Source organism: Macrobrachium rosenbergii, chromosome 21 (genome assembly GCF_040412425.1).
Source record: "Macrobrachium rosenbergii isolate ZJJX-2024 chromosome 21, ASM4041242v1, whole genome shotgun sequence".
NCBI lineage: Eukaryota > Metazoa > Arthropoda > Malacostraca > Decapoda > Palaemonidae > Macrobrachium > Macrobrachium rosenbergii.
The window spans coordinates 11,495,951-11,512,312 of NC_089761.1; the positions used below are offsets into that span (position 1 = coordinate 11,495,951).

General features: G+C 42.3%; 1 protein-coding gene across 1 annotated transcript in view; it reads right to left on the reverse strand.

Moving 5' to 3' along the window:
* The window catches only part of LOC136849390 (dynein axonemal heavy chain 7-like), a 270,971-nt gene that overhangs the window by 57,479 nt on the left and 197,130 nt on the right, over positions 1–16,362 (reverse strand). The window contains 4 exon segments of the mRNA XM_067122742.1: positions 1,907–2,047; positions 5,242–5,447; positions 5,867–6,026; positions 6,255–6,447. Coding sequence (XP_066978843.1) covers positions 1,907–2,047; positions 5,242–5,447; positions 5,867–6,026; positions 6,255–6,447 — 700 coding nt within the window.

Genomic DNA, 16,362 nt, shown 5'->3' on the forward strand with positions numbered 1-16,362 from the left:
TGACAAGGAGCTACCAGTAGTTGCTCCCCCAAGATCATTAACCTTTTAACTGTTACCCCATGGTAAGCAGCCTCTCAGCCCCCAGTTGTCAGCTTGAAGTGCACCAGGTAATTATTTATGATACCCAGATTTAGCTTTCTTATTTTCATACATCTTCCTCTTCTTGTGAATTTATTTAATTCCTCTCTCTCTCTCTTATCAGTGCATTGGAGAAGGAAAATGGGTTGAAAGGGGGTAAGGGAGACACCATTATTGTTTGGATATAATTCCAAGTCTGCCATGGTGAGTGCTCTCGGACTGTGGTCATAAATAATCAGACATAGCTGCACCGATCACTGAATAATGAATCATAACCACTCAAAATTAGAATCAACATTCCCTTAGGCTTTCATATGATTAGCTGAAACTGAACTAGCAAAAGCAGTAGATGAACACTCATATATGCTGTCATGCATACAAACATCAGGAGCCTTAACAAACCAAGAATACCCCAAGTGTCTGCATGATCACGAGTACATGGCTCTTCAGAATACTCAGTACTGGTGTAATGCAAGTGAACCCTTTGATGAATGTGCAGGATCAGGGATCACATTAATGTACACAGTGTTCTGGACAAACCAGGCACTGCCCAAGTGTACACACAATCACACACATACAAATCATCATGATACCCATTGGTATCATAACATGGGGACCTTATGTGCAAGAATCCTCTGCCTGCATGTGCACAATCTGTGATCAAGAACAAATACTGCGCATTGTGAGTAATGGCACCAAGAGAAAGGTAGCTCCAACTACTCTTCTCTATCTACCTCGGCAGAAGTACAAACAGGAGAAGAGTCCAGAACAGTCCTCATGTCTCAGATAGAAACTGGAAGACGATGGTTTACAAGCAAGTTTACAGAACCTGTGTCAGCCCTGCCTACAGCAAACAGCCGACTTGCAGATATGTGGATGCTTTTGCAAACCCCCAAAAGAAAGCTTCCAAGATCTGTTCTCCACCATCCCACAGAAGGAAGAAGAGGCAGAAAGCTAGAAGGAGGAAGAAGACAATGAGCTTGCTGATGATGAGGATGAGGAAGAAGACATGCCCATGCCCTTCTCCTTGTGCTGTCCATGAGTCTTACTCTTCTCAGCTACGGTAAGTATCAAAGCAGAACATAGTAGCAGAGGAGTACAGTCTGTACTTGATACTGTGGGGTATCTCCGCAGGCAGAATAACTGTTACATGAGGCTCAACAGCATTAAGTTCTTTAGCAGAAACAGCAGCTGGAAAAACAGCAAAAGATGGGTAACTTGGAATAATGAGGGACAGAAAAATCTGTCACCATTCCAAAGAAGACTCTAACAACATATTGTTAGGCTGTGGTAAACTATTAACACTTGCAATTCTCCCACCTAGTGAGAGCTTGGCACTCACATGTGGGTCATCACTGTTGAAGAGCACAAGGTGGTCTAATACCCTCACGTGAGTAATCCCCTCAAGAAAGCAGGAAGACAGAGAGCAGTCCAGGAGGAAGGAGTCAGAAAGATTTGGCTGTATCGGAGATGGAGTAATCCCCTTTTGGCCTTCTTCTGCTGGTACTGAACCTCATCACAGTGAAGGTCACCACACAGTGCACTCTTTGCAGGACCTCCCAAATGCAGAACGACAAGGCTCAGTACATTAGTACCATGGTTATTCAGTGAACACTGAGACGTCTTGGATGGGGCCAAAGAAAAAGTCTTTGAGACAGCAGGTGAGTAGGGGGTTCCCCTAACTAACCTACCTACCACCAGTTAACTACTGTATCTTGTTACCAAGTTTCAACAAATGATTCCAGCAAGTGCCAAGGAATATTCCTACATAAAAAGTTTATGGTTTGTGTTACCATACCAAAAATAAATAATAATAAATAGAATTAACCTCAGAGAATGGAGAGCAATCAAAAAGGTAAAGACAAGTCTGTGAGAAGCAGCTAGTCCCATCACCACTGAGGAGTGAACCCGTGTTACCAGTGCCTCCTGCAAGAGACCCAAACGTCGATCCAGCACTGAGCTTTTCCCCCTGGAAAGATGATATGCAAATAAATATAAAAAAGTTAATCTTCAACTTTCTTTACTACTGACACTGATATAACATGAAAGATTTTTTATTATTGTTAATAAATAAAAGAGAAAACCGGAATGCTGATATATACCCTATTACAACAACTACACCAAATTAAAATACAAATACTGTACATAAGTAAATTAATCAAGTAAATGATATATGTGATGGAAAGGTACAACTATAAAACTGAATGTGCAGCTGAAGACAGCAAAGCATGAGAAGTGTAAAGCAATACAGAAGTATAAATAATTCACTTTAACAATTTACAAAATATTAAACAATACACAGGAAAGGTGAGAATATATCAGGACCAGGATTAACGACCCATTAGTGGCCTAAAGCTTTCAATGAAGTCACACTTATCAGTTCACGCAGTTAAAAGAATTGTGACTGGTAGGTGGACAGAGAGAGAGCACAATAAAATAGATAACGACTGATACAAGGATAAAATAAGTAACGTGGGTAAACCAGAAAAGAAAATACACATGAAATAAAGGAATACAGTATTGCACCCATTAAACAAATTCTACAGTAGTATAAAAATTTTGAGAAAATAAAAGCCCACGAGTAAATAAGAATACATGTAGACCTGGACTGTCATGCTCCACGGTGCCTGAAAAGTGTACTTAATATATATACACAAATAAATAATATAATAAATTTACACGTCAACTTATATGCAAAAAATTAATATTGATTTAATACAGTTAACTAAATAAATCTCAAAATCTAATAGCGCTACATAAACAAACTACACCACCTCACAAGCTCTTATTTTCTCTAGTTTGAAATAATTTTGTAGAATTTGTTTAATAAATGTAATATGTATTACTTTTTTTATTTCTTTTCTTTCTGCTTCACCATGTAACACAAGCTACATTAGAATCTCGTTTACTTGGTGTGAACATAAATTCCAGTCCAGGATACTGTATACCTTTATAGCATATTCTTTTGTTTTGTGATTTTCCTATACTGACTGTATACTATATGTAAGGGTAAAATGGTGCATTCAACTAACTCTCCATTACAGTACAGTACTCTTTTATGGCATTTCTAAGTAAAACATAGTCATATTAGGTGAATATAAAAAATTATAAATCAATCCAAATTTATTGCAAAACTGTAGGCAAAATAATCCCTGTCATGTAAACTAAAAATAAATTTCTTAAACTTCTGTACTGCTATATTCTTCTCCTACTGTTGAGTTTCCACCTCTTACAATTCTGGTTTATAGCTTTTGCCTTCCCTTCCTTTCACTTACAGTATTTACTTCATATTTGACTCGGTTTATGCTCACAGCTCCGATGCTCTTTCTTTGTTTCTTTCTCTCTTTTTGCATATGCTTTTCCTTCTCTCTAGATTGTGAAATGACACGAAAATGTATTAACAACAGCTAAAGACGAGCAGATGTCAGCAGTAATCACCAACTTTTGTCACTACCACATTAGAGATGAAATTAAAAGTACAATACCCATCAAGAAAGTTAGCAGAGTATCTAGGTTTAATACAATACAGTCTCTGGAAGATGAACAGCAAGAGGCTCTTGCAAGTGAATGTCTAGATATATTTGCAGTTTCGGATATCATAGATGAAGAGCTGCTGACAATCAATGAGAACTGGATTAACACCGAGAATTTGTAACGAGCCACAAAAACAAGTGCTTTGAAATGAGGTAACAAAATGGAAACCTTGGGTGCTGGGGGAGACATAGAATACAATGAAGAATCGACAAAAGCAAAAAGTACATGCAATGAGCTTATAGGGAGGAGATGAATACAAAGTAGAATATGCAAAGTTTTCTAGCCCAGACAGTGAAGTTGAACAAGGTGCAAGAAGAAATAAAAAGGAGAATATCTAGAACAAACAGATGGTGCTGACATTGCATTTAGAGGCATTGCGCTTACGTTAGTTGTGATGATAGTGTCCAGCATGCTTATTTTTAATAAGCAGGAGAGAGAAATCGATAAAACGCCTAGAGATATACAAGCTGGTTTTTGAAAAAGTCAGGAGTTGCAAAGATCAAATATTATATTAGCACTATGACTTACTATGAAGGAGTAGATGAAATTTAAAAATCTTCTAATGGGTTTTGTTGATTACAAGGTCTTATATCATCATGGTAAACCAAATTTAATTTATCCATGAATGAACCAGATGGAAAGTTAATGTTTATGGAGTCTTCTTATGTGAATTTACAGTAAACAGCCAGATACCACACGGAAATATTATGTCACATTTGTTGTTTGGCCTCCTCATGGAGAGTATAAAGCAAAAAGTGGTTGGAGACTGAGGAAAAGGTTTCGACAGGGTTAACGATAAAAGCGTGAGAGACTAAGAACAAGAAGATATGATTTTTTTCAGCAAAAACATCACAATATTTATAAAGCTTGCTTACTGGAATGCATCACATATCTAGATATAGAATTCAAAAGAAATCTAAGAAAAGCTGTAGTTAGGACAGATTATACATTAAGGGACGAAATAGCATTAGATGGAGAAAGGACTAATGAGGTTGAATCTTTTAAATATCTTGGAACATTGACATCCAGTACAGTTTTCTTTTGGAACTTCGTGAAAGACTAAAAAGGCAAATTGAACAATGGGGAGGCTGAAAAAGATTTGGAAATCAAAATGACTGAGATTGCATCTGTAAGTGTAATTAAATACTAGTCTATTATGATCTGTATTGCTATACAAATATGAAACTTAGTATGACAATGAAACTATATCTTAAATATTTAATTAACTTGAGCATAAAGCTCAATGGGAAATATTTGGAGTAAGACAGGTGGATAGAGTGAGAAACAATACCACAAGGAAACTTATGGGAGTTCCATATGTAGATGATATAATGCAGGGAAGACAGGGATAACCTGAACATGCCCTAAATACAACCCATGGAAAAACTACCTGAAAGTGTCAAATTGGTTCTGGCTCTTGTGTGCACCAGCAGATTTGGAAGACCCAGACCTACTTGGATGAGAACTATGAGATGGGAGTCTAAAAATTAGTATAGAGCTGTGTGAGCAAAAGCAAAGGAAAGACATGAGAGAGAGAGAGAGAGAGAGAGAGAGAGAGAGAAAGCATTTTAAAGCTTGACTATTCTTCCAAGAACTTTTAGAAACAAAAACTTCCCTAACATCACTTACGTATTATCAATAACAGACGTGTAAAGTGAAATGTACCAGGACAGAGAGTACTGGTACATGGGAGAAAGGGTGGAGAGACTTGTGAGGGTCATGTAGAGATCTGCTGCTGGTCTTGATACCTTCTCATACTGCTGGCAACACAAAAGGAGAGCTTCTTCCGTCTCCACACACTGCTCCTGCTTGCGCTTGATCTCGTCAGACATTTGCTAAGAATGTTGGAAAATAAAATATTTTACTTCATATTGTTTCAAGTTCAAACCTATATTCAACGTCACAAACTCAGACGTTCTCTTTCAAATGCTGAACTAATCTGACAACGCAAAAAACAAATTAATTTTGATAATAAAAGATAGAGATTTGTAATTTTGAACTGCTTTCATTTATTTACTGATGCAGCCTACAACACACTATTTTAGTTTTTGTAGCTATTGTTAACTTGTGTTTTTTCTTGAGTGAGATGAATATGGAATAAACGGCACATCTTATAAATACTGAAAGATTTTAATAGAAGCTTAATTTTTGCCCTTAACATCAATTTCTTTTATCAAATGACCAAAAACTTTTTGGTTTTTGACAGATTAATTAACTAGATGCTTAGAACTTATTCCATATAAATTATAAGAACCTTAGTTTCTTGAAGAATATGGATGGCTTCCTCAGACTCCAAAATATCACCCTGTGCTGAGGAAAGCGTCTGTAGAATTCGCTCCTCAGTGTCTTGTAAAGCTCTTTGATGCGAGGAGGTTGTTGCAACTAATTTCTGACGTTCGTCCTCTAGCTCAGGACTGAAAAAACAAATGAAATATCAAAACTGCTTTTCTTGAAGTACAGTATGAAAATTTCCAAAAGGCCTCAGATATTACATTTGGGATCAGTTAATATGGAAATAAGTTTTCTGTACACAATTCCACAAGATATTCATTTGGTTCTCAAGTAGCTTTTCACTTATCATCCTTATGTTCTTTTAACAAAAAGTGATCAATTGACAGACAACCTAATTGGCTTTCACTCACCGCTCTTTAGTGACAAGTATCTGCCGCAAGTTGTCATGAAGACCATGGACAGTGATGGTGAAGTTGACCACAGTCAGGTTGGCAGCCGTCTCCAGAGATAAATGTGGACGGGGTTGTCTCGTGGCCAAATATAAACGGAAGCCTGGTTTGAACCGCAGCATTAAAGATCCAACTCGATAAACACGGACACCACCTGTCGATCATTTAAACAGGAGGATAAATCAAACTGAAAAAAATAGGCAGTCATGCTCATTACACAAGTTACTGAGGGAAAAGGACAATGGCCACAAAGATAAAATAAAACACAAAAGACAAAATTTGGTCTGAGTGCTGAAACAAACTATTATGTAGAGGGCTGTCCAGTTCTCTGGCATTTAATTTTCTTCAAGAAAAAGTGCATACAATCAGATTATTTGTTAAATTTTTCAGCTTGCCAAAATAATAGGAATGCTCTTGAAATTCCAGAAGCTACTGAATTAGTTCCCTGGGTGCTGACAGTTGTCAGCATCCTAATAGACTTATTTCATTTGTAAAATTAACTTAATTTATCATTTAATTAACATTCCATATTTTATTCAAGCTTCAAGTATTACACTGCTTAAGAGACACAGGTGTATAATTGATAAGCCAGAAGTGTAGCATAGAGGATATGCAAATGACTGAGAATGAATGAACATTCCGAACAACAAGAGTGGTGTACTGTACAGCAACAATGAAAGGAAATTAAATGTTCAGTATCTATATGTACACGTAGATTGCAGCTGTATACTTTGTGAGAATATAAAAACCAACTAGACAAGTACTCCATCCCAAAATTCTTTGCTTTAAAGGTTTTAAATGCACCAAAGAACTGTCATGTAAATGGTGTCTTGAAAGTAACAAACTCTAAGAAAAAAATAAACACTATTAAAGGCCTTACAGTGCAGCATTTGGGACATACATTTGTGCATTTGCTTAATGATGTTGTCTTAAAATAAAGTTAGCCATAGTTCTGCACTAAGCACCTTTCCCTCTCACTCGCCGAAAAATGTTTTTGAGTTGTGAATACTACTAAGATGTTAAGAAAAAATAAATTATATTAAAAACATAGTGCACACGACATCTAATCAGAATCTTTATGTACAATGTGTACATGCAAGTTTGTTGGTGTGCACTTTTTTTCCCAGTTAATGCTTAATATTCTGAAGATCAACTGAAAAATAAACAGATGCAACTTTACATACAAGCCTAATATAAAATCAAAATTGAATGATACCAGAACCACAATATAAACATGACATTTTTATAATAAAATAAAGTTTTATATATACTTACCCAGCAATTACATAGCTATTAGTTTCTTTTAACCGGCAGCTCAAAATTTTGAAATTGTGGGTCTCACTAGTCTGCTTTGGTTATGGCGACGTGCCCCGCCCACTTTCGGGTGTAAGAGAAGGTACAACATAGCAAAGAGCTTCAATTTGTTCATGCCCTTATGTCCAAGTCAGGGGAGGCAGGTGGGCTCCGATTATGTAATTACTGGGTAAGTATATATAAAACTTTATTTTATTATAAAAATGTTATTTCTGGGTTTTCCGACCTGTGTCACCCGGTGAAATAATATATCCAAACACTGGAGGAAGTGAGGGTCCAAAATACAACACATATAAGAATTGATAAAGAGCGGATAGGCTCGAGGGGGAAAACTCGTAGCCTAACCGACAAGGACCTGAACTTCCCCAGAGAAGGGTAATAAAACAACAATAAAAATGCCCAATTGAATATAGGATAAGCAAAAAGGCACAACAGTAAGAAAATGAAGGGGAACGAAGCCCCGACATAAAAATCCCGCACCAAGACTGAAGGTCACATGGGGCCGGGAGAAGGTGGACGAGGCAGGCGTTATAAATCACCCTAATTATTAAATTAGAGGGAAATAAGGAGCCTCAACCGCCTAAAATAAAAAACAGAGATGGTACTCAACTTAGGTGAAGAAGAATCCTGGGAGGATGCCATAGTTGAACCAAAAATTGGGCCACAAAAGAGCGCACACACAAAGCAGAACAATAGCGATGCTAAAAATGGAATGAGGGTGACGCCGCTAAAAATGGAATGAGGGTGACGCCCTGGTTTGTTTTCTCACAGTCCGCGAGTGGTGCGGGGTTTGTAACGGCACCTCACTCGGTGGGACTTTTGACATTGGGAATGTTGGACATATCTTGTAAAGACGTCAGACGTCTTCGTTTTCACATCAGTCACGTCATGCATCGCATTTCTTAATATGTCAACACTCATGTAAATATTCATATGTAGAATTTTCTGGCCTTTCCGCCAATATATATTTCATCATTGTGCATTTAATATGTCTCTCAAAATTGCCATTTGTTTGTCTGTCAACAAATACAAATTGCTCAGAGTGTGGGTCACGGCGATCGGAGGTCGGGCACCATGTTTCCGTGCACACTCGGCCATGTATACTTGCGCTCAGGCAATAAATAAGTTGATACCCAGTTGACCTTTCTTGTCCTCACAACTGGTGACACAAGGAGTGACAGTAAACACAGCGGTTTTGGTTTTGCTATTAACTACTCCAGGCCCGTCCCAGAGAGAGCCCAACGCGCCCTCGACCTGATGACCCAGCCCCTGGGGGACACATCACCAAGGGACACCTGGGACGAACTCCGAGGTCTCCTGATGCTGCCGGGGGTCGACGCAGGCGGTCAGAGGAAGGAGATCAGCGAGAAATATTCCTGTGGCGCCTTCTGCAGGAGGTGAGGGGGCAAATCACAGATGCAGGCGCCCTTTCAATGGACGAATTGGTGAACGTCGCACACAAACTCCACAAGGCCACCAAGGCCTCCAAACATGCCACAACATCTGCAGCTTGTAACCTGGTAACAGAAGAAGACGAGGCAGAGGACGCGAACGTGGTGTACAGCAGGAAGGCGCCGCCACAGCAGCAGAGGACGTGGACAAATCCATCCTGGTGTTACTCTCATCGGAAGTTTGGAAGCACCACCAGAAATTGCAGAGCCCCTGTTCTTTCACAAAAAAAAAAAAAAAAAAAAAAAGCGGTCACAAGTAACAGCAGTGGCCACAAACATTAAAGACTCCCGACCTGTAGAATTCTTCATCCATGACGCCATATAGAAATGACGGGGCGATGCAATTGGTGTTTCCACCGTCGGGAGAGGACCACAACCACACATCCAGCGCTGCAACCACACTGGTGGCCGCAAATGGAAACCCCATCCACTACCATGGAACTTTGACCCACAGAATACCCGTCCTGGGCCGTAAATATGATTGACCCTTCGCCCTTTGTCATCGCGGATGTCAAGTTCCCTCTCCTGGGCACCGATTTCCTCGCACACCACAGACTTCTGGTAGATGTCAGCCAAAAATGCCTGCTGGATACCGGAACCTGCCGCTCCCGACCGCTCTCCACTGGGCCAGGGATGCCCGCTGTCTGCTCCATCTCTTCGAACATGTACATCACCCTCCTCCACGAGTTCCCAGACATCTTCAAACTAGAGCTGTGTCAGTTGCTGGGAGGCCAGGCCAAACACAGCATCCATCACCATATCACCACGACAGGCCCGCCAATACACGCCAAATTCCGGCGCTTGCCACCCAAAAAACTCCAAGACACTAAATGAGGCTTCGCCGAGATGGAACAGATGGGCATCTGCAGGAAGGCATCGAGCCCTCCACATGGTAAAGAAACCAGACGGCTCCTGAAGGCCCTGTGGGGACTATCATCTGCTGAACCTAGCAATGACAACGGACCACTATCCCTTGCCAAACATGCAGGACCTAACAGGCGCCCTGCACGGGGCCAAAATATTTACAAAAATGGATTTACTCAAGTCTTATTTTCAGGTACCAGTGCACCCCAACGATGTTCTGAAGACAGCCATCACCACGCCGTTTGGAATGTATACCTTCTCCTACTCCGCCTTCGGCCTCAAGAACACCAGGGCCACATTCCAATGCCTTATGGACATCATCTTGGGGGACCTCCCTTTCTGCGTTTGCTACATAGACGACATCCTGATCTTCTCCAGGTCCCCGGAGGAACACCTGCGCCACATCATGGCTGTACTGAAGCCAGAAGCACTGGCATGGGCAGCTTCGTAACAACAGGCGCTCGAGCAGATGAAGGCAGCCCTCGCCAAAGCCACCACATTAACACACCACGACCCCACTGCCTCCCTGAGACTTACCACCTACGCCAGCAACATCGCTTGCGGGGCGGTGCGCCCTCTCAACTATGCCGTTCACTGCGGGGTTGTAGGCCGTTGTGCTGTGTAGTGTTGTACCCATCAGGCGTGCCAAGGAGACCCAGAGCTCTGACAGGAAGGCTGGACCCCTGTCTGTAGTGATGCTGTCTGGTACTCCGAAACGGCTGATCCAACTGGAGAGGAGGGCCTCTGCGCATGATGCTGTTGATGCCTCCTCAATGGGGGTTGCCTCAGGCCAGCAGGTGGAGCAGTCTATGATCATCAGGAGGTATCTGGCTCATCCCGACTGCAGAAGAGGCCCGATGACGTCGATGTGGAAGTGGCCGAAGCGCCGATGAGGCTGGGGGAAGTCACCGACTCCAGACTCTGTGTGCCGGGACGTTTTGCTCATCTGGCATGGGATGCAGCTCCTTGCCCACTGCTGGACGTCCTTGTTGATGCCATGCCAGACGAACTTGTCAGTCATGAGGTGCCCCGTTGTGCACCCTGATGGATGGGAGAGACCGTGGACTATGTCAAACACCTGCTTCCTCCTCGAGGTGGGTACTAGGGGGCGGGGGCGGCTTGTGCTGGTGTCGCAAAGGAGAGTTGTGCTCAAGTTTGCTAAGGGCACAGCTTCCTACTTAAGAACTGTCATCGCCGTCCTGTAGTCTGCCATCTCTGGGTCTGCTGCTTGTTCTTTTGCCAGGTCTTCGTAGTTGATGCTGAGGTGAAGGGAATTGATTTCTACTCTCGACAGGGTGTCGGCTACTGGGTTCTTCCTGCCAGGGACGTAGCTGATGGTGCACCCAAATCTGGAGATGGCGGTCAAGTGTCCCTGTTGCCTTGTGGACCACGTGTTCCCGGCTTTGCAAATGCGTGCACCAAGGGTTTATGATCCGTTAGGATTGTCAATTCGGTCACCTCTAGCAGGTACTAGCCATTCACTAGTTGCTCGAGTACTGTGCCACAGGCAATGTTGCTGGCGTTCGTTGTCAGTCTGAGAGCAGCTGCAGGGTTGTGGTGAGTCAAGGTAGTGGCACTGGAGAGGGCTTTGTTTCAATGAATGCCTGCTGCTGCGGAGCCTCCCAGGTCAGTGTTTTTGGCTTGCCCTTCAAGATTGATGTCAGGGGATACATAGTGCAGTCGACGTCTGGGATGAAACATCGGTAGTGGTTTATCATCCCGAGAAACTCCTGAAGGGCCTTGATGGCTTGTGGTTTCAGGAAGTTCTCTATAGCTTTTACTTTAGAGGTCATGGGGCACACTCCTGCTTGGGAAATCTTGTGCCCAAGGAAGTCTACTTTTTCTTTCCCGAAAATGCATTTGTCGAACCGGACGACCAGTCCTCTGTCCAGCAGATGTTTCAGGACAGCGCGGACGTGGCGTAGGTGTTCCTCTGGGGACTTGGAGAAGATGAGAATGTCATCGACATAGCAGATGCAGAAAGGCAGATCCCCCACGATGGTGTCCATCAGCCGCAGGAATGTGGCACCTGTGTTCCTGAGACTGAAAGTGGAATAGGAAAATGTGTAAGTCCCGAAGGGCGTGATGATGGCAGTCTTGGGGATGTCATCAGGGTGCACAGGGACTTGGAAGTATGACTTCAGCAGGTCCATCTTGGAGAAAATCTTCACTCCGTGGAGGGCGCCCGTCAGGTCTTGCATGTTAGGGAGGGGGTAGGGGTCTGGTGTTGTCAGTAGATCCAAACGCCGATAGTCCCTGCAGGGCCTCCATGAACCATCGGATTTCTTTACCACGTGGAGGGGAGTAGCCCACGGGCTTGATGCTTTTCTACAGACACCCATCTGTTCCATCTCTGCGAAGGCCCGTTTGGCGTCTTGCAACTTTTGGGGGACAGTCGTCGGAACTTGGCATGGGTCGGTGGGCCCGTCATGGTGATATGATGGAAGATGCCGTGCTTTGCTGAAGCCCCTGGTGACTGGCGTAGCTCTGGTTTGAATACATCCGGGAACTCCTGTAGGAGGGACGTGCAGCCATTGGGGGCTGTGGAGCAGATGGCGGGCATTCCAGGTCTGGTGGAGAGCTGACAGGAGTGGCAGGTTCCTGTGTCGAGGAGGTGTTGTCTTCCGATGTCGACCAGAAGTCCGTGGTGCCCTAGGAAATCTGCGCCCAGCAGGGGGAACTTTACCTCCCCGATGACAAAGGGCCAGTGGTATCTGCATCCCAGAATTGAGATAGTCTGGGTCGTTGTGCCATAAGTGCGGGTGGGAGTTCCGTTTGTTGCTATGAGGGCGGGTGCTGAGTCAGATATCTTTTCTAAATCTTGCTCGGGTGGCGGGAAGACCGACTGCATTGCCCCTGCATCTACCAGCAGGCGCCGTTCTGAAATTTTGTCTCTGATGAAGAAACCTGCTGGTTGGGGGAAGTTGGATTTCGTGGCCACAGCTGTTACTTTTGGCTGCTTTTTTCGTTTTTTGTAAAGGAGCAGGGAGACCTGCAGTTCCTGGCATTGGTTCCGAATCTTCTATGGAAGAAGCACCACACCGGGTTTGACCATGTCCTGTGTTCCCTGAATGGTGTCTTCTTCCTGTAAACAGCGTTGATGTCTCCCTCGTTGTCATCGTTCTCCTTTGTCAGGCTGCAGGCTCCCAGGGCGACAGCTGCGAGGGCGGCAGCGTGTTTCGAGGCCCTGGTGGCCTCGTGTATTTTCTGGGCAACGTCGACTAAGGCATCCATGTCAGGGGTGTCTGCATCCTTTATCTGGCGCCTAACTTCCTGCGAGAGGTGCAGAAGGAAGATTGCTCTTGTTAAATCTACCTTCCTTCTCCTCCCATTTTCGTTGCAGCCTGGCAGTGTTACCAACCCCTGTAGTTTGTCCCAGGCTTCCCTGGGTGATGCTTCTCTGAGGGGCTGGGATAATAGGTCAAGTGCGCACTGCACTCTTTTGGTCACGGGCATGGAGAAGTTTGCATCAGTTTATCCTTCAAGGCCGCGTATGTGACCTTGTCCAGTTGCATGTCAAGCCAGGGGGAGATTCTGTTGAACATCTCTTCTGGGAGTAACGTCATGGTGACGTCGGATTTCATAACATCGTCTGAGATGGGCGCCACAAGAATGTGCACGTCTGCGCGCAGGAACCATAATGCCGTGCTCTACCACGAAAACAGAGGAAGTTTGACCGCATCTGGCTTTGTTGGCGAGAGGGGCTTACAGACGATGCTCGTGGGTTCGCACTGAAGTTCAGCTTCCAACATCTCTACTACTCACGCACCAAAATGCGGGAAAATGCACCGTATTGAGTCTGTTAATGGTGCTGGTTGTTTAAGTGGTCAAACAAAGTGCCAAAATGTGCCCCTTTTGTGTACGCCATATTTAGTCCATTAATGGCACGGTTTCCACCAGGGAGGGAGCTATCAGAGGCCTAAACTTTGACGCCGTAGTTAGTCCACTAAAGGCTCTCTGATGGTAGGGTGCGGCCGTCTTTAGGCTGTTAATGGTTGGGCCAAAACCACGCTACCTGTCACTCCGGGGTCACCAGTGTGAGGTTCAAGAAATGTCAGAAGTGAAAGACTGATCCTTTATTATTCTCGACGGGTGTTTATAATGCGGAAAGCGGACAAAAAGTTAGCGGGCGACCTGAGGCCACCCTACTGCATCCATACAGAGATTGTGTTTGTTAACAAGCATAAAAAGACATATATAATGCATTACAGAACATGTAAAAGGCAGATATACTGTATATATATCGGTGGACAGGCCGTACAATGATGCATACAATGAGATACATAAAGAATCTGAAATAATAACAAGTAACATATATGACATGATTAATGTACATACGAAGAGCGAAACACAAGAATGGAGAGGCGATCTGAAGCCTTTACACCTTCTCCTACACCCGAAAGTGGGTGGGGCACGTCGCCGTAACCAAAACAAACTAGTGTGACCCACAATTTCAAAATTTTGAGCTGCCGGTTAAAAGAAACTAATAGCTATGTAATTACTGGGTAAGTTACTTACATAAAACCTAACATTCCTACAGGATACAAGAAAAAACACCACGCTCTTCATACTTGAACCATAAAATTACCCTCACGTTCTTATCGTAAACTTTCTCTTCATATTATTTTTTTACAACGTATTCATCTGTAATGCAATGTTTCACTTAAATTACCCTAATGAACATTATAATATGATGGAAGTAGATGAGGTTATCAATACATCATCTAGTTACTGTACATGGAAAAAGGTTTGATAAACTTGGAAGAAGCCTAAAAATCAGATGCTAACAAATCTTAAACTCTAATCTTGGATTATTCCCGAACTATTATTATTTGAAAGCCTTACCTTTAATCCTCTGGGTGTACTGTATGTACAGTATTTTACTTGCATTCTGATGTGGTGTGCATCCAAAAACCTCCAGATTTTTACTTTATAATGTAATTGTATGTACTTTTACTGTTCCATCGCGGCATAAGATGAAGACGTAACCTTGGAATATCCACTGTAACCCGGAACCAATTTTTTTATGAATATTTTTGAAAAGCAACGGACATGCCAAAAAGTCACCCACTTACTGGGAAAAAAGTTGAGTTATCACAGTAGACAGGGAATACAACTGGAAAATTTACTCGCCAACCTCTGAACATTTTCAAATTATTATATATTTTTCTAAGAATTTTTTTTCTTTTGAGTTACAAGGCAATGTGGCTGAGCTGCAATGTGACAGTGAAAGTGAATATGTCATTTTCAGTTCATCAAGTCGGTGTACTGTTGAATTACTACAGAATTACATGACCTCTGATGGTTCTGGCAAACTGGTAATCCAGCAACACTTCAGAATTAAAGGAGCCAGAAATTCAGTGATGTGCTTGTCTTGTACATGGCTATTATCAGTGTTTTTACATCAGCTTTTTCCTATAATGGGGTAAAGACATGAAAAGAGTTCTTTTTACTCTCCTATGTCCTGTGCACACTTTTGTTTGAACCCCTATCAAGTTTAGACTTCACTTACCCTCACTCTCCAAAATATACCCGGCCTTCCTACAGGTCGACATCCCATTACTCTCATAGCTGCTGTTTTTCTGAAGAAACTGTTATTTAACCATGTACAATAACTGATTATAAAAAATTTAAAGTAATCCATATTTTTCCTAGGGATATGAACCAGAGACTTTCATGCCCAGGTATTCCTCAACACAAGCTGCTAATGGTCATTGGAACTTTGTAACAATGTAGTTAACTGGTGGTAACAGCTCTGAGTAGGGAACCCCTCACTCACCTGCCATCACCAAACATTTTTCCTTCAGCATCTGGGTTGGTTGACAATGTTGGGTATCAATGTAAATTTATCTGCTTAATGGAGGATGATGTCACACTACGGCAAATGATGTCACTAAAGAATTTTTTATGTCATGCCTTCTCAAGCCCAAAAAGGAAAATAGCTTATGTATAATATAAATTTGATACCCATTTATTGTCTTTCAATTTTTTAAAACTCTCTCTGCATTATTAATAGTTTTCTAAGTACAACATGCATAACAGAAACCAAAATGACATCTCTGAATGACAGGACTGATGGAAAATCTGGTGAGCTAGTGTTCATGTCTCCCACAAAATAAGGAAAACATTCTTTCACACTTTGAATGCCTACATTATTAATGCTGTAATGGAATTTATCATACATGAGTGTTACAAAATAAATAATTTGTGTATCATATAAATCATATAAATATAATTTAGTTTCAGTCTTAAAGCTAGTCCTTGCTTTAAATATAAATGGCAGAAATTATGAAATGGAAAAGATCAACACCAGCGGATGAGGTGGGATGATGATAAAAGGCTCTGGTTTGTATACCTAGCAAAAATACAAATAACTTTAAAATTCATATATTTGTTATTAAGGAAACAGAAACCATCACCTTTTACATAAAAGACTCATG